At 42.9% G+C, this 19,301-nt stretch overlaps 1 protein-coding gene across 1 annotated transcript in view; it reads left to right on the top strand.

Annotated features, from left to right (window-relative positions):
- Nucleotides 1–376: 376 nt before the first annotated feature.
- The window catches only part of CYLC1 (cylicin 1), a 125,079-nt gene continuing 106,154 nt past the window's right edge, over nt 377–19,301 (top strand). The window contains exon 1 of the mRNA XM_054721027.1: nt 377–428. Coding sequence (XP_054577002.1) covers nt 412–428 — 17 coding nt within the window. The 5' untranslated portion in view covers nt 377–411. The remainder of the gene's footprint in view (nt 429–19,301) is intronic.

The raw sequence follows: 19,301 nt of genomic DNA, 5'->3' as shown, positions 1-19,301 counted from the left end.
TACCACCTCAAGTCAAGTCCTCTTCCATCTGTGTGAACATATGCATGCTCCAAATTAGTGTTAAAATGGAATATCAAAAATGTATATGTATACATGAATGGGGGTTGGGAGGGTAATGGGAAAATAAGGACACATATGTAATACTATAATCAATAAAGAAATTAAAAAATGTACATGTTTATTAAACAATCAGATAGATTCAATGATTGAAAAACTGATTCTCCCATTCAAGCTGTGTATGAAAAGAGCTAGAGTTTTAGATTTCAGAAGCACTTATGCACTGTAAAATATAATAACTCTGTCCTTTCCCTTTAAATTCCTATTGTTCACAATCTCTTTATGATGTCATCACTAAGCATTACCAGTTGAAACTTACATTGCTGCAGTCCTGGCAACATATAGGCAGAGAAAATGTCTCTTCTAAGATTGTAAGTACTCTTTTTAATACTTTTTAGTGTTTTAAGTAACATGCTCAATTTAGCTACATGTTTATATTGTTTAATATAAATAATGTTTTTTCATCATAATTTTGTTTATAGATTAAAATTTCTATTTAAAACAGAGAAATGAAGTTCCCATCAATATCTTCAGTGTTCTTCTTTGAGATTTGGCTAGTCCAGACTATTTCACAAAATAGCTGCCTGCCCTTGACCATTTTATATCTCTGTGTGTGTGTGTGTGTGTGTGTGTGTGTGTGTGTGTGTGTATTTATAACCACATCTTATTTTATTAAAAAATTAATCAATGTGTGTAAAAGCACTTTCAAAGGTAAAATAGGATAAAACAGTAAGATTTTATTATACTTTTTAAAAATATATATTTTATTGATTTTTTTACAGAGAGGAAGGGCGAGAGATAGAGAGCTAGAAACATCAATGAGAGAGAAACATCCATCAGCTGCCTCTTGCACGCCTCCTACTGGGGATATGCCCGCAACCAAGGTACATGCCCTTGACCAGAATTGAACCTGGGACTTTTCAGTCCACAGGCCAACGCTCTATCCACTGAACCAAACCGATTAGGCTGGATTTTATTATACTTTGATACCCTTAACTGTGTAAGGAAAATTAGATCCTTCCATGTCCCGATTAAATGGAAAACTTAGTATTATTTTCAATGAAGGAAAGCATAGTGAGTAGACTTTTTAAAAGGATTAATTGCATGGATAATAAAATTTTACTCATAGGGAATTAAACAACAGTATTTCTGCAGTTTTTAGTGGCTGTATCTTACAAAGTTGGTCATTATTTTAAAAGACAATGTCTTCTAAAAATAGTAATAAAAGTAACACAAAAAAGTAGGATAATATAGGGTGCATTGACTTGGAGCTACTAATCAATATCCATGTGCATTAAGATGAACCATATGAGATTATTGATATTCAACCATTTTGACTAATAAAAATGGAAATGTCTTAGGGTACAATACTAATAAAAGGGTAATATGCTAATTAGACTGAATGACCAGACTCTTCCAAACATCTGACTTCCTTCCAGACAGTTAGTGGGTGACCAGGCTGGCAGGGGGGCAGATAGGGGGTGACCAGGCCAGCAGGGGGGCAGTTGGGAGGCGACCAGGCCAGCATGGGGGCAGTTAGGGGGTGATCAGGCAGGCAGGCAGGCAAGCGGTTAGGAGCCAGCAGTCCCGTATTGTGAGAGGGATGTCTGACTGCTGGTTTAGGCCTGATCCCAGCAGTTGGATATCCCCTGAGGGGTCCCCGTTGGAGCGGGTGCAGGTTGGGCTGAGAGATGCCCCCTCAGTGCACGAAATAGGTCTCTAGTCTAATATAAAAAGCTTGTAAATAAAACTCAATAATAAAGATAAAATTAAGGTGGTATAAAAATAGAGTATACAAACAAGTAATTATAGAAAAGGATATGTGAATGAGGAGTAAACACATAAAATGGTGTACAACTTCAATAATGAAAAAAAATAGAAAATATTTGACTCCAAAATTTACATTCCAAAAATTGCCGAGGCTTTTTCCTTTTTAATTGATACATCCTGTAATGTTTGGATCTTTTCTATGTGTATGTATCACTTTTAGAATGAGAAAATTCAGTAAGTTTGAAAGAAAGAAAAATAATGGGAAAATGAGGACATCTGTATTAGTGTCAACAATAAAAATAAAGTTAAAAAAGAATTATTTGATACACAAATTAAAATTGAGTTCCTTAATAGTTTTGTAAAGATATTTTCAGTTTGATGCTGTCCACATCTGGTCTTCCTGATGACATCACAAAGGCCTCAGGATTATGTTAACCCATTGGTATTACCTCTTTGAAACACACTGCCTTTGCCTCCTATCTGAATGATGATACCTTCACTTTCTTGCTCTATCTGAAACTTGGCTCTCTGTCACATACCTTGTTTTCCAGAGGCCCTGTCTAGTGGGGAATGTTTTCCTTCTGACATTCCCTATTACCTCTGGACTCAGAGGTGAACTAGGTATCTGCTTGGCTACTCAATGACATTTTTAAGTCATTCTCCTCTATTCCTTAAAATTAGCCATTATGAATATCATGTCAACAGATTATATCACCTGCTACCTTTCCTTGTTATATTCATTTACTGACTCCCAGGTCACTTCCTTTAATTTTGCCATGATTTTCTGTCTGAGCCACTCCCATTCCCTCTAACAGTATTACTAATTCCTGGTTATTTTACTCTATATGTAATCACTAGAGGCCCAATGCACAAAATTCATTCACGGGGGGAGGGTATCCTTCAGCCCAGCCTGCACCCTCTCCAATCTGGAACCCCTCGAGGCATGTCCAACTGCCCATTTAGGTGGGATCAGGCCTAATCGGGCAGTCAGACATCCCTCTCACAATCCAGGACTGCTGGCTCCCAACCACTTGCCTGCCTGCCTGCCAGATTGCCCCTAACCACTTCTGCCTGCCAGCCTGATCACCCCCTAACCACTCCCCTGCCAGCCTGATTGATGCCTAACTGCTCAACTGCCGGTCCAATTGCCCCTAACTGCCTTCCCCTGTAGGCCTGCTCCCCCCCCCAACTGCCCTACCCTGCAGGCCTGGTCACCCCCAACTGCCCTCACCTGCTGGCCTAGTCACCCCTAACTGCCCTCCCTTGCCAGCCTGGTTGCCCCTAACTGCCCTTCCCTGCAGGCCTGGTCGTTTCCAACTGCCCTCCCCTGAAGGCCTGATCGCCCCCAACTGCCCTCCCTTTTAGGCCTGGTCCCTCCCAACTTCCCTCCCCTGCTGGCCATCTTGTGGTGGCCATCTTGTGTCCACATGGGGGCAGCCATCTTTGACCACATGGGGGCAGCCATCTTGTGTGTTGGAGTGATGGTCAATTTGCATATTAACCTTTTATTATATAGGATTCTCATACACTAAAATCTCAATTCTTTGAATTTATATTCTCCAATGATCTTGTATTCCATCTTAGTTCAGTGACTCATTCCCATATATAACACTCCAAAATCTCAATTTTAAATATTTCACTCTCCAGTACTGCCTCAAACACCTCTAATACTCCTACTCCAACAATTCCTCCATCCCTCTACAATCAACCATTGATTTTAGCACCTTTGAACTATTGCTCACCAATCCCCTCTCAATGGTTTTACTTATGTCCTTACCAATTTTAAATCTTTACCTATTTTAAATTCTTACAGACTCAGGATAAGTCAGCCGAAGTACTTTTCTGTATATATCCTCAATTCCCTTCCCCCTCTCTCTTTTGACATACATGCTGGCAAAACTTTTATTTTAAATAAATCAAATTCTCCTATTGCTCCACAGTAGTACCATTGCTAGCTGAATGTGGCTGAGGAAAAAAATCTGTGATATTCAGGCTTCAATTTAAAATTATTATGACAAACTGCAAGTGAACCATTAATGTTATCTGGTAATGGTACTAAACTTCTTTTTTTCTGTTAAAGGAATTCTTACTCTTAAAGAAGAATATTCTTAAATGTTCCTTTCTCCTCAAATCTACACTATCTTCTCTCCACCACACTTTGAGCCAATAAAAAATATTAGGGTAAATTTTCACCATTATCACAACTGAATATATTAGTTTACAAGTATCTTTAAATCCCTATTATCTGCCTTTTCTACTATTAGAGTAGTTGCCCTATTCATGCTCATAACTAAGTATAACTTAGAGTATATTAGTTTACCGGGACTGGTAAAACAAATTACTACAAACCATATGGCTTAAAACATCAGATTATTTTTTTTCACACCATTGAAATCTAGAAGTCTAAAATCAATGGTCCCTTCTGGACATTCTGAGGGAGAATCTGTTTCATGCCTCTCTCCTAGCTTCTGACAGTTTCTTGCAGTCCTTGGCTTTACATAGCTTGTAGATGCATCACTCCAATCTCTGCCTCTATCATCCCATGGCACACTCTCCCTGACTGTGTCTATGTCCAAATGTCACTCTTCTCATATGATCACCAGTCACTTTATTAGGGACAACCTTAATCAAGTGTGATCTCATCTTGATTACATCTGTAAAGACTCTATTTCCAACTAAGGTCAAGTTCATAGGTACCTGATAGCAGGACTTCAATATATCTTTATGGGAAAAACAATTCAACTCACAGCACTGGATATTGGATTTTCTTCACTACTTAGTGCTATAACTACTATATTAACTCTCTTCTCTATTCCTAACTTTTTAAAAAATTTACTTTCAAATAATGTTTTTATTTATTTTATTTAAAAAAAATTCTTTATTGTTGAAAGTATTACATATGTCCCCTCTCCCACCCATTGTCCTCTCCCAGCCAGCCCCCACCCTCCAGCCCCGGTCTTCACTGCCCACCCCCATGGTCTGTGTCCATTAGTTATATTTATCTATACAAATAAAAGTGTCATATGCTCATTAGACCAGATATCTTCTGGACATCTTTCCGGACAAAGCCACATTGGAGGGGTCCGAGGCAGAGGTGGTTGGGGGAAATCAGGCTGGAAGGGGAGGGCAGTTAGGGGGCAATCAGGCCAGCAGGGGAGCAGTTAGGGGGTGGCCAGGTAGGCAGAAGGGCAGTTAGGGGGCAGCAAGGCAGGCAGGAGGGAAGTTAGGGGGCATCCAGGATGGCAGGGGGGCAGCTAGGGATGGCCAGCCTGGCAGGGGTCATTTGGGGGTGGCCAGGCCGGCAGGGGGATAGTTAGGGGGCATCCAGACTGGCAAGGGAGCAGTTAGGGGGTGGCCAGTCCAGCGTGGGGGGGCAGTTGGGGATGGCCAGGCCCGCAGGGGGGCAGTTAGGGGGCAGTCAGGCCAGCAGGGGGGAAGTTAGGGGAAAATCAGGCCAGCAGGGGACCAGTTAGGGGGCGATCAGGCTGGCAGGGAGGGGACCAGTTAGGGGGCGATCTGGCCAGCAAGCAGAGGCAGTTAGTCGATCAGGCAGGCAGGCAGGCAAGTGGTTAGGAGCCAGCAGTCCCAGTTTGCAATAGGATCCAGGTTGGGCTGAGAGACCCCCCTCCGTGCACGAATTTCATCCACCGGGCCTCTAGTATTCATATAAGATCTTTGGTTGATCTCTTACCATCTCCCCTGCAAATCCTACCCTCTGTTCCCTCTGAGGTTTGACAGTCTATTCCAGTGATGGGCAACCTTTTGAGCTTGATGTGTCAAACTTCGCCAAAAAACTGAGCATAACTCAGGTAGTGTGTCACTTTGAGGAAAAAAGATTATTTCGCAAATGTTTCATCCTCAGGAGCAGCAAATGTTTCATCCTCGGCATACGGCCGCCTCAGCGGCCGCGTGTCATCAGAAATGGCTACACGTGTCAGTGCTGATACATGTGTCATAGGTTTGCCATCACTGGTCTATTCGATAATTCTATGTCTCTGGATCTATTTTTGTTCATCAGTTTATATTGTTCTTTATATTGCACAAATGAGTGAGATCATGTGATATTTATCTTTCTCTGACTGGCTTATTTCTCTCAGCATAAAGCTCTCCAGTTCCATCCATGCTGTTGCAAATGGAAAGAGTTCTTTCTTTTTTACAGCAGTGTAGTAATCCATTGTGTAATTGTACCACAGGTTTTTAATCCATTCAATAGTTGATGGGCACTTAGGCTGTTTCCAAATCTTAGCTATTATAAGTTGACGTGCTATAAACGTAGGGGTGCATAAGTTCTTAATGATTGGTGTTTCTGATTTCATGGGATATATTCCTAGAAGTGGGATTTCTGGGTCAAATGGGAGTTCTATTTTTGAGTTTTTGAGGAAACTCCATACTGTTTTCCACAGTGGCTGCACAAGTCTGCATTCCTACCAGCAGTGCACATGGGTTTCTTTTTCTCCACATCCTCGCCAACACTTGTCCTTTGTTGATTTGTTGATGATAGCCATTCTGACAGGTGTGAGATGGTACCTCATTGTTGTTTTGATTTGCATCTCTCAGATGATTAGTGACTTCGAGCATTTTGTCATATACTTCTTCGTTTTCTGAATGTCCACTTTTGAGAAGTGTCTATTTAGGTCCTTTGCCCACTTTTTTATGAGGATTTTTGTCTCCCTTTCGTTAAGTTTTATGAGTTCTCTATAAATTTTGGAGAATAAACCCTTATCAAATGTCATATTGGCCAATACGTTCTCCCATACAGTGGGCTCTCTTGTTATTTTATTTTTTTAATATATTTTATTGATTTTTTAAATTTCTTTATTGATTAAGGTGTCACATATTTGTCCTCATCCCCCCATTCCCATCCCCCACCCCACTCCCCTGTTGTCCTTAACCATTGGTTAGGCTTGTATGAATGCACACAAGTCCTTTGGTTGTTCTCTCCCCCCTCCTCCCACCCTCCCCTACAGTCCGATCGATGCCTCCTTGTTTCTGGGTCTGTTCTTGTTCATCAGTCTATGTTGTTCATCATTTCCTCTAGATGAGTGAGATCATGTGTTACTAGGAATATACTTATAAGAACCGCATGTGAGACCTTCAGTAATAGTTATGCTGACAGGCAAATGAATCAGTCTGTAGTAATTTTCTTTCTGGACCAACAGTTCTTTTGAGACCCAATTTCAATGTCCACCAGTTCCTTATGTGTACATGTCGGCACTGAATTTTCAGCTCTGGGTGGTGGACAAATGGTGGTAATGCAGGTCCGACTCCCTCTGGTTTGGTCTCACCTGGACCCAGGATCCAGCTTCACCTGGACCCAGGGGCACGCGGCCTCTCCTGGACCCAGGGGTGCGGCCTCACCCGGACCCGGGACCCAGCCTCACCCGGGCCCAGGGGTGCGTGGCCTCCCCCAGACCCAGGGGCGCATGGCCTCACCTGGACACAGGGGCATTCAGCCTCTCCCAGACCCGGGACCCAGCCTCACCCGGATCCAGGGGCACGTGGTCTTGCCCGGACCCAGGGGCGCGCAGCCTCACCCAGACCTGGGACCCAGCGGGGCCTCGTCTTCTCGATCCCAATTCCTGTCGGTCAATTCCCTCTCAGTAATTCCTTCGGCCATCCTCTCAAAGCTCCGGGGCGGCCGCCACGGAACTCGCCGGGCAGCGAGCTCGGTGAAGCTCTGGTGCGCCCAGTGCACGGCGGTGGGCCTGTCCAAGGACGCTGCGGCGGCACTTGGGTCTGCAGCGGCAACCAGTCGCCGGGCGAGTGCACCTGGATTCAGGACCCAGCGGGGCCCTGTCTTCCCGATCCCAACTCCCATCGATCAACCCCTTCCCAGCAACTCCTCTGGCCATTGCTCTGGATGGTGTCTGCTCTGCCCTCCAGTTGCAGTTTCAAAATTGTTGTGGTAGGCACAATCAGGCGTCTGCCCTATGCCGCCATCTTAGTCCTCCAGAAGATTCTTAAGTAACCTTATAAATGTGGTTCTGAACACTGTGTCGTCCATTAGTTTACTTTCCTTCATCCCTTCTATTCGTGACCTGCTTCAGTGTCTCCACCTTTTGGCTGCCTCCCTATGTTGATGGAGAGGCTTTGTGTGGTCAGTGACCTATAGGGGCCTGTAGCTCAGCTTCCCCAATCTCCCTAGGTGATCACTCTTGGTACTCCCCTTTGTGGGCTGAGTGAAAAGTCTTGGTGTTGTTAAGCCTTGATTGCTGTTGGTACACTGGGAGGATTTGACCTCCAGTCCAATTGGCTGTGAGGATCAGCTGTGTCTATGCCGGGAGACAGTCTTAATCAAGCAGACTTGCAAAATTGTAAAAGCCTCTGTGCTCAGCTTGGATGGGTCGGAGTTTCAGGGTGGAGCCTACAACCTTGGCTTCCTGTCAGCCCCGCCCTATGAGGTTCCTGGGTCTCAGTGTCCCTCTGTACTCCCTCCAAACACCGCTGAGAGAAAAGCGCCCTGGAGCTTCGCCCACTGTCAAACAGTCTATTCTCTCCCCCAATGAATCTGGACTCCCAGATTCTCGCCCGGAACTGGGTTTCAGTGTAGTCGGAACTGGGGCTCAGCGCAGTCTGGCGCCTTTGTCTCCTTCCCACCAGGGCAATCCAGCGGCACAGTCAACAGACCATCCTCTGCGCGCATTCCCATGTGCGCCTCTTCCCAGGGTCTCGCCCGGAACCAGGGCCCAGCGCAGCTGGCACTGGGGTTCAACACGGTCTGGAGCCCCTGTCTCCTCCCCGCTAGGGCAATTTAGCAGCACAGGCAACAGTCTGTCCTCTGCGCGCATTCACGTGCACGCCTCAGGAGCTCTGCCTTTCGCCACTCCTCTGTGCCTCCGCCCCACAGCCCAGATTCCCCCAGCATGAGCCTGGCTTCCCAGGGTCTCGCCCGGAACTGGGGTTCAGTGCAGTCGGAGCTGGAGCTTTTATCTGGAGCTTTTATCTCCTTCCCGCTAGAGAACGCCGGCCAGGCACTCAGCCACCCCATCCTCTCCGGCTCCGTCCTCCCTGCACGTGCGCATGCTCGTGTCTCCGCCCATGTCTCCATACCTCAGGCTTTTACGGCTCCTCTGATTCTCCTTGTGGTTTTCTCTTTCCTTCTAGTTGTGGGAATTTCAGTCAGCCAGCTTTCCTGTGGTTCTGGATGATGTCCGTTTTGGCCTTTAGTTGTATTCTTGAAATTGTTGTGCCAGGCTGCAGGTTAGGTGCTTAACCTATGCCGCCAACTTGGTTTCCCATGCACATTGGAGTGGTAAACAGGAAGACTCAATTCAGTGTTCTTGCAGACATCCAAGACTGTTCACACCAGGCCAAGGGCAGCCCACTACATCCTCACTAGCGGAAGAGGGACAGAAATTGTTCCAGGCAAGGTCCTCCATAGTTTGGAGCTCTCTCTTGTTATTTTGATCCTGGTTTCTTGTGCTGTGCAGAAGCTCTTTATTTTGATGTAGTCCCATTTGTTTATTTTCTACGTAATTTTTATTGTCCTATGAGATATATCTGATATTTTGCTGCCTATGGATTCTTCTAAAACTTTTATGGTTTCCCATCATATGTTTAAGTCCTTTATCCATTTTGAGTTTATTTTTGTGAAATTGTTTTGTATGTATCTGTCCAATTTTCCAAATGGCATTTATTATTTATTATTTTCTTTTAGTTCTTTATTGTTGAAAATATTACATATGTCCTCTTTTCCTATCATTGTCTTCTCCCAGACTGCTCCTCCCACCAAACCCCGTCCTTTACTGCCTCCCCCCTTCATTGTCTGTGTCCATTGGTTATGCTTATATGCATACAAGTTCTTTAGTTAATCTCTTCTCTCCTGACCCCACCCCACCCTGGTCCACCTACCCCCTGCCTTCCCTCAGAGTTTTGACTGTGTGTCGGATGCTTCTGTGTCTCTAAATCTAATTTGTTCATCAGTTTATATTGTTCATTATATTCCACAAATGAGTGAGGTCATGTGATACTTATCTTTCTCTGACTGGCCTATTTCCTTTAGCATAATGCTCTCCATCCCTGCTGTTGCAAATGGAAAGAGTTCTTTCTTTTTTACAGCAATGTAGTATCCATTTGTATAGATTTACTACAGTGTTTTAATCCACTCATTTGCTGATGGGCATTTAGATTGTTTCCAAAGCTTAGCTATTGTAAATGGCACTGCTATGGACATGGGGGGGGGCATATATTCTTTCTGATTGCTGCTTCTGATATTTTGTGATATATTCCTAGAAGTGGAATTACTGGGTCAAATTGAAGTTCCATTTTTAATTTTTTGAGGAAACTGCATACTGTCTTCCACAGTGGCTGCACCAATCTGCATTCCCACCAATGGTGCACGAGGGTTCCTTTTTCTCCCCATCCTCTCCAGCACTTGTTGTTTGTTGATGATATCCATTCTGACAGGTGTGAGATGGTACCTCATTGTCATTTTGATTTGCATCTCTCCGATGATTAGTGACTGAACATTTTCTCATATGTCCCTTGATCTTCTGTATGCCCACTTTCAAAAAGTGTCTATTTAGGTCCACTGCCTATTTTTATTGCATTGTTTATCTTCCTTTTGTTAAGTTGAATGAGTTCCCTATGAATTTTGGAGATTAAATTCTTATCAGATGTCACATTAGCAAATATGTTCTCCCATGCAGTGTGTTTTCTTGATGTTTTGTTCATGGTTTCTTTTGCTGTGCAGACGATTTTTCCTTTGATGTAGTCCCATTTGTTTATGTTATCATTCATTTCCATTGTCCTAGAAGATTTGTCAGTAAACATATTGGTACCAGCTGGGTGTTTTGCTGCCTATGTATTCTTCTAAGATTTTTATGGTTTTCCAGTCTTATGTTTAAATCTTTAATCCATTTTGAAATTATTTTTGTGTATGGTATAAGTTGGTGGTCAAGTTTCATTTTTTTTGCAAGTATATGACCAATTTTCCAAACACCATTTATTGAAGGTACAATGTTGGCTCCATTGTATGTTCTTGCTTCCTTTGTCAAATATTAATTGAGAATAATGATTTGGGTCAATTTCTGGGTTCTCCGTTCTGTTCCATTGGTCTTTGTGTCTGTTCTTGTGCCAATAGCAAGCTGTTTTGAGAAAGTGACTTTGTACTATAATTTGATGTCTGGTATTGTGATCCCTCCAACTTTGTTCTTTTTTCTCAGGATTGATGAGACTATTTGGGGTCTTTTCTAATTCCATATAACTTTCAGGGGAGTTTGTTCTAGGTTTGTGAAATATGCCATTGGTATTTTAATGGGAATTGCATTCAATCTATAGATTGCTTTGGGTATTATGGACATTTTAATTATATTTATTCTACCAATCTATGAACAAGGTATATTTTTCCACTTGTTTATATATTCCTCTATCTCTTTCTTCAATGTCCTGTAGTTTTCTGAGTACAGGTCTTTTATCACCTTAGTTAAGTTTATTCCTAGGTATGTTAATATTTTGTTGCAATGGTAAATGGAATTTTTTTTTTTTAGTTTCTCTTTCTGTGAGTTCATTATTGATGTATAAAAATGCCATTGATTTCTGGGTGTTACTACTTTATTGATTAAGGTATCACATATTTGTCCTCATGCCCCCATTCCCATCCCACACCCCTCCCCACACATGCCCCCACCCCCCTGTTGTCCCCAACCACTGGTTAGGTGCATATGCTTGCACACAAGTCCTTTGGTTGATCTCTCCCCTTTACCCCCACTCTCCCTTACCCTCCCTCTGAGGCCCGACAGTCTGATCCATGCCTCCTTGTTTCTGGGTCTGTTCTTGTTCATCGGTCTATGTTGTTCATTATTTCCACTAGATGAGTGAGATCATGTGCTATTAGAAATACACTTATAAGAACCGAAAATGAGACAAGCAATAATGGTTATGGTGACAGGAAATGAATCAGTCTGTAGTGAGTTTCTTTCTGGGCCAACAGTTCTTTTGAGACCCAATTACAATGTCCAACAGTTTCTTATGTGTACATGTCAGCACTGACATTACAGTTCTGGATGGTGGACAAATGGTGGTAATGCAGGTCCGACTCTCTCTGGTTTGGTCCTGGGCAACCTGCAGTGATGCACAGCTGCTAACTGCTAGTATGGGAAGACCAAGTCAGCGTCTTCCATCTCTGGACTGCTTCTCTTCTGTCTTCATGGCTGGAGTAGTCTTGTCGATTCCTCTCTTTTGCTGGAATCCACATGGTCTCGGAGTTGTTTTCTGAAAATATACAAACATATTCTCGACCAAAAGTTAATAAAGGAATATTTTCTATAAATTTGACTTGGGATCCTATTTCATTTTTTGCCCAAATGATTTTCCTCTGGCTTGTTTTGACACCTTGTGTGCCAAATTTATTTATTAAATAAAGTAGTTTGATGGATTCTTTAGGGTGTTCTGTGTATAATATCATGTCATCAGCAAATAATGACAGTTTTACTTTTCTTTCCTAACAAGGATGCCTTTTATTTCTTCTTCTTGTCTTATCGCTATGGCTAGCACTTCCAGTGCTATGTGAAACAGGAGTGGTGAAGGTGGACATCCCTGTGTTGTTCCTTTTCTTAGGGGAAATGATTTAGATATTGCCTATTGAGTATAATGTTGGCTGTAGGTTTGTCATATAAGGCTTTTTTTATGTTGAGGTATGATCCCTCCATTCCCACTTTGCTGATTGTTTTTATCAAGAAAGGGTGTTGGATTTTGTCAAATGCTGTTTTTGCATCTATTGATATGACTATGAGATTATTGTCTCTCAATTTGTTTGTGTGATGTATCACATTTATTGATTTATGGATATTGTAATAGCCTTGCACCCCCAGAATAAATTCCAGTTGATTATGGTGTATGACTTTTCTAATGTAATGCTGTATCCAATTTGCTACAATTTTGTTGACAATTTTAGCATCTATTTTCATCAGGGATATTGGCCTGTAATTCTCTTTCTTTGTAGTGTATTTACCTGGTTTTGGAGTTAGGGTAATGCTGGCTTCATAGGAAGGGCTTATATGTGTTCCTTCCTCTTGAGTGTTTTGGAATAGTCTGAGGAGGGTAGGTTTTAGTTCTTCTCTGAATGTTTGATAAAACTATCCTGTGAAGACATCCGGACAAGGGCTTTTGTTTGCTGGAAGTTTTTTTATTAATGATTCAATTTCCTTCATAGTTATTGGCCTATTCAGAATATCTTATTCTTCTTGATTGAGTTTTGAAAGATCGTATTTTTCTAGGAATGTGTTCGTTTTGTCTAGGTTGTCCAGTTTGTTGGAATAGTACTTTTTTAACATTATTTTTATTCATGTGTAGTCAACAGTTACTTCATCTCCTTCATTTCTGATTTTATTTATTTAGGTCCTCTCTCTTTGCTTCTTGGTGAACCTGGCTACATGTTCATTGATCATGTTTACCTTTTCAAAGAACAAGTTCTTGGTTTTATTGGTCTTTTGTATTATTTTTTTGGTCTCTATGTCATTTATTTTTGCTTTGATATTTATTATTTCCTTCTGTTTACTCTAGGCTTTTCTTGTTGCTATCTTTCTAAATCATTAAGTTGTAGAGATATATAATTTATTACCATGTTCTTTGTTTGGTTTTTGAGTTAAGCTCTGAATTTTCCTCTCATAACTGCTTTCACTGTGTCCCATAGATTTTGCATTGTCGTGTTTTCATTGTCATATCTATCCAGGATGCTTTTTATTTCTTCTTTGATCTCTTTGGTAAGCCAGTCATTATTTAATAACATGCTATTTAGCCTCCAAGTGCTTATTTTTTTATTGTAGTTGAATTTCTAATATTATGACATTGTGACTGAGAAGATGGTTGATATTATTTCAATCTTCTTGAAATTAAAGACACTTTCTAATGTGGTATATCTCTGAAAATGCCCCAATATGTGGTCTATCTTTGAAAATGTCCTGTGTGCACTTGAGAAGAATGTATATTCTATAGCTTTGGAGTGAAGTGTTCTGAAGATGTCAATTAACTCCATCTGATCTAGTGAGTCATTTAGGATTGCTATTTCTTTGTTGATTTTTTGTCAGAAGATTTATCCAGTGATGTAAATGGGTTAGTAAAGTCCCCTACAATGATTGTGTTGTTGTTGATTTCTCCATTGATATCTTCCAGAAGTTTTCTTATGTATCTGAGTGCTCCTGTATTGGGTTCATATATGTTTACCATTGTTATGTCCTCTTGTTTTAAGGATCCCTTCAGAATTATGAATTGGCTTTCCTTATCTCTTCTTATGGACTTCACTTTAAGGTCTATTTTGTTAATATAAGTATTGCTACCTCCGCTTTTTTTATTTCATTTCCATTTTCCTGAAAAAAACTTTTTTATCCCTTCACTTTCAGTCTCTGTGTGTCCCGTGTTCTGAGGTGGATCCCTTGTAGACAGCATATATATATATGGGTCATGTTTGTTTAGCCATTCGGCCACCCTATATATTTTGATTGGGGCATTTAATCCATTTATTTTTTTAGGTTATTAGTGATAAGTACTTGTTTGCAGCAATTTTTTTCTTTATGCCTGTGTTCCTTCTTCCCTTTCTACTTCTTCTTTTTACAACCTCCCCTTTACCTTTTCTTGCATTCCTGGCTTCATGGTAATAAACTCCCTCCCTTAGCCTATTTTTTTTTTTTTTTTTTGTCTATGGAGTTCCTGATTGATAGCTTTGCTGGGTAGAGTATTCTTGTATTCAGTCCCTTGCTTTGCATCACTTTGTATACTTCATTCCATTCTGTTCTGGCCTGATGTGTTGCTGTTGAGAAATCATTTGATAATCTAATGGGAGATCCTTTGTAGGTAAATCTCTGTCTCTCTTTTGCAGCCTTTAAGATTTTTGTTGTTAATGTTGGCGTTATAACTATGACATGTCTTGGTGTGGGTCTTTTTGGGTTCATCTTTCTTGGGGCTCTGTGCTTCTGTGAGTTTTTTCTTCCCCAAGTCAGGGAAGTTTTCTGTCATAATTTCTTTAGGAGGTTTTCTAATCCTTGTTCCTCTTATTGTCCTTCTGGCACACCCACTATACAGATGTTGATTTGTTTCATGTTGTCCCAAAGCTCCCTTAAACTCTCCTCCTGCCTTCTAATTCTTTTTCCAATTACTGTTTAGATGTTTTTATTCCCTGCATTTGAACTCGCTGATTTGGGTCTCTGCTTCTTCCAGTCTATTGTTTAAACATTCCATTGTGTTCTTTATTGCAGATATATCATTCTTTTTTTTTTTAATGAATCTTTATTGTTCAGATTACAATTGTTTCTCCTTTTTCCCCACATATCTCCCCACCACCCAGTTCCTACCCCCCCTCCTCCCTTACCTCCCCCCGCGCTGTCCTTCTCCATAGGTGTATGATTTTTGTCCAGTCTCTTCCCATACTCCCCACACAGACACCCCTTTCCCCCTGAGAATTATCAATCCACTCCCATTCTATGCCTCTGATTCTATTAAGTTCACCAGTTTATTCTGTTCCTCAGATTTTTAATTCACTTGACTTTTAGATTCACTTGTTGATAGATATGTATTTGTTGTTCATAATTTTTATCTTTCTTCTTCTTTTTCCTCTTTTTAAAGAATACCTTTCAGCATTTCATATAATGCTGGTTTGGTGGTGATGAACTCCTTTAGCTTTTTCTTATCTGTGAAGCTCTTTATCTGCCCTTCAATTCTGAATGATAACTTTGCTGGGTAGAGTAGTCTTGGTTGTAGGTTCCTGCTATTCATCACTTTGAATATTTCTTGCCACTCCCGTCTGGCCTGCATGGTTTCTGTTGAGAAATTAGCTGATAATCGTATGGGAGCTCCCTTGTAGGTAACTAACTGTTTTTCTCTTGCTGCTCGTAAGATTCTCTCTTTGTCTTTTGCTCTTGGCACTTTAATTATGATGTGTCTTGGTGTGGTCCTCTTTGGATCCCTTTTGTTTGGGGTTCTGTGCGCTTCCTGGACTCGTAAGTCTATTTCTTTCATCAGGTGGGGGAAGTTTTCGTTCATTATTTCTTCAAATAGGTTTTCAGCATCTTGCTCTCTCTCTTCTTCTGGTACCCCCATAATTCTGATGTTGGTTCGCTTGAAGTTGTCCCAGAGACTTCTTACACTATCTTCAACTTTCTGAATTCTCTTCTCTTCATGCTTCTCTGGAGGAGTGTCCTTGGCCTCTTTGTATTCCAAATCTTTGAGTTGATTCTTGCAATCCTCTAGTCTGCTTTTGGGTCTCTGTATAATATTTTTTATCTCAGTCAGTGTATGTTTAATTTCTAGTTGGTCCTTTTTCATATCCTCAAGGGTCTCATTGAATTTATCGGCCTTTTCCATGAAATTCTTGAAAAACCTTATAACCGTGGTTTTGAACTCTATGTCCAGTCGCTTATTCTCCTCCATTTCTTTGGTTTGTGATCTGTTTCCTTGCCTTCTCATATTCTCTGCTTCCCTGAGTTGGTAGGGTAGTTTTGTCTACTAGGTGTCCTATTGGTTTAACGGGTCAGCCTCCCAGTTACTTGAGGTGGACACTCTTGGTGTACCCTTGTGTACTGTGTGTTCCCCAGCAGGAGCTACAACAAGGGCTAGTTTTCTCCTCCTTTGCTTGGGCGGTTTTGGAGCAGTCTGGAGCTGTAGTTGGTTAAGCTGCCACAGAACAGGCCATTTATATGCAAAAGCCGCTGTGTGGAGCCTGGGCGGGTTTGTAGAATGTGCGGGGCGGGGCCTCAGGCAGGGCGGGGTCTCAGGGCGTCACTAGGCTGGGGCGTGGCCAACGGCAATGGCTGCCGTCAGCCGTCTCTGCCTTTCCACGTTTCCAAGTCCCTGCGCCCCGCGCTCCAGCGCAGTAAACAATGATTGCTGGGCGCACCTCTGCAAAAAAGTCACTCTCACTTTCCGACCCGATGGCCGAGAGTCCAGCTTCTCCCCGTAGGCGTCTGGGTCCCCCGAGTGTCCCCAGAAACTGGATTTCAGAGTGATCGGGAGCTTGTCTCCCTGCGGGTTGAAGAAAAGCCACGCACCCAGCCACCCGCCGCCGGCCCGATTCGCGTGCCTCCGTACCTCAGCTTTTTCAGCGATTGTGCTCCTTTCTCTTCTCAGCTGTAAATCTTCCACTGAGCCAGCTTTCCCGTGGTTCTGGGTGGTAGACGTTTTTGTCTTTTAGTTGTGTTTTTGAAATTGTTGTGTGAGGCAGCAGATTAGTTGTTTAACTATGCCGCCATCTTGGTTCCTCCAGATATATCATTCTTAATTCCCTATTAATTCTAATGTATCTTTGTGAATTTCACATCCTGAAGGTTGAGCATCTTTTTGAACATTACTCTGAATTCTTTCTCTGACATATTGCTTGCTGCCATTTCATTTAGTTCCTTTTTGTGTGTGTGATTCTACCTTTTCTTTCTTTTGGGGATTATTTCTTTGTCTCCCCATTTTTGCTGTCTCTCTCTGGCCCTGGGCTCCTGCATGGAGTCCAAGAGTTTGGAGCCATAGCAGTCCAATGTTCTGGGGACTCAATAGCCTCGAGGCTGAGTCTGCCATGAGTTTCACACCTTTATTATCTCTGCTCTGAATTTTAACCCCTTCTCCCATGGCCCAGGTCCCTCAGTTTTCTGCTCCAGAAACACGGGGTCAGAAGGGACACCTGCACAGTTCCTCTGGTATGTGACTCCCTGTGAGGGCCAAGAGCCCTGTAGCATTCAATTCACTGTGCATCTCCAACATCCAAGCCAGGATGATGCCCTACCTCCCTCTGTCAGTGCACTTGCAGTGTGATCCTGTGAGCTTTTGCTGGGCACCCTGGGTCACACTGACAGCTCTGTCCTGTGCTGGGGTGGAGTGGTCACCTTCCCATGGCTCTGTCTGGGCCAAGGGTTGAGAGGGAATAGAGAAAGGGCTCTGTCCTGGACCAGGGATGGAGCATGCATTGGCTGACATCTTTGTCTGGGCCAGGGATGGAAGGCACACTGGAGGATTGCTCTGTCTTGTCTGGGGGTGGAGGGCATGCCTGGCTGTGGCTCTGTACTGGGACTGGGAATGGGGCAGGGCAGTGTTACCCCTGGCTTGCACATATAGTGCAGAACCTGAAGCACGTGATTCTGGGATGCTAGGTCTGGGCTCAGGTGAGGAGATACACCTCTGGAGGTTTTTCTGGCATGCACTCACTGCATACATCTGGGTGCCCACAGTACAGACCACACTGCTCACTTCTGGGGTAAGGTGGTGTTTCAACCAGATATAGCTGGCAAGCAGCTCCCTGCATAGGTCCAGGAGTGGTGTCCAAGGTCATTCTGGAGATTGGTATGGTTGTGCTTCTGGCCTCCACTGCTTCCCCCTTCAAGATGGTGTGGGTTCCACACCAAAGCCACACCAGCCTGGTAATGCCTGTGGTGGTAACAGGGGCTCCCCATCTAAGAAAGCCCAATCTGCAAGGCCCTGGGACTCCAAAGATATCAAACTGTCCCTCATTCACCCACACATGCACCACAAATTTTCACACATGCCCCTCTCCCTCCTTTACTCTGTCACACTCTCTTCCTTCCTCCCATTGTGTTGGCCACCATGTTCCGAGGCTAAAATATTTAGATGGGCTCTCCCCCACATCCCCAACACAATTTATTGAAAAGACTGACTTGACTCCATTGTATCCTCTTGCTGTGTCTGTCAATCATTAATTGAGAATAATGGCTTGAATCGATTTCTGGGTTGTCTATTCTGTTCCATTGGTCTATATGTCTGTTCTTGTGCCAGTACCAGGCTGTTTTGAGAAGAGTGGCTTTGCAACATAACTTACTGTCTAGTATTATAATCCCTCCAACTTTGTTCTTTTTTGTCAGAACTAGACACCTGGTGCACAAAATTCGTTCATGGGGGCGGGAGGGAGACAACCCTCGGCCCTGCCTGCACCCTCTTGCCTGATCACCCCTCGGGAGATGTCTGACAGCTGGTTTAGGCCAGATCCCACAGGGACCGCTTAATCCTAACCACTTGTCTGCCTGTATGCCTGATTGCTCCTAAACCACTCGTCTACATGCCTGACTGCCGCTAACAACTCACCTGCCTGCCTGATTTCCCCTAACTTCCCACCTGCCTGCCTGATCGCCCCTAACAATCCTGCCTGCCTGCCTGATTGACCAAAACCCCTCTGCCTGCCTACCTGATTTCCTAACCCCTCACCTACCTACGTGATCACCCCTCACCACTCAACTGCCTGCCTGATCACCCCTAACTGCTTGTACATTGGCCCCCACCACCATGGCTTCATCCAGAAAGTAATCCGGAAAGATGTCTGGAATGATGTCCGGAAGGTCATTCGGCTGGCTGGTCCAATTAACATATTATGCTTTTATTATTATAGATTGCTGCAGCTATTTGAAGTCTTGTTTTATTCCATATAAAATTTTGGAGAATTTGTTCTAGGTCTGTGCAATATGTCATTGGTATTTTAATGGGCATTTTGTTGAATCTATAGATTGCTTTGAGTAGTATTGACATTTTAATGATGTTGATTCTACCAGTCG

Source organism: Eptesicus fuscus, chromosome 1 (assembly GCF_027574615.1).
Source record: "Eptesicus fuscus isolate TK198812 chromosome 1, DD_ASM_mEF_20220401, whole genome shotgun sequence".
In the NCBI taxonomy this organism is placed as follows: Eukaryota; Metazoa; Chordata; class Mammalia; order Chiroptera; family Vespertilionidae; genus Eptesicus; species Eptesicus fuscus.
The sequence above is the reverse complement of the archived record's forward strand: the minus strand, read 5'-3'. Positions and strand labels throughout refer to the sequence as shown.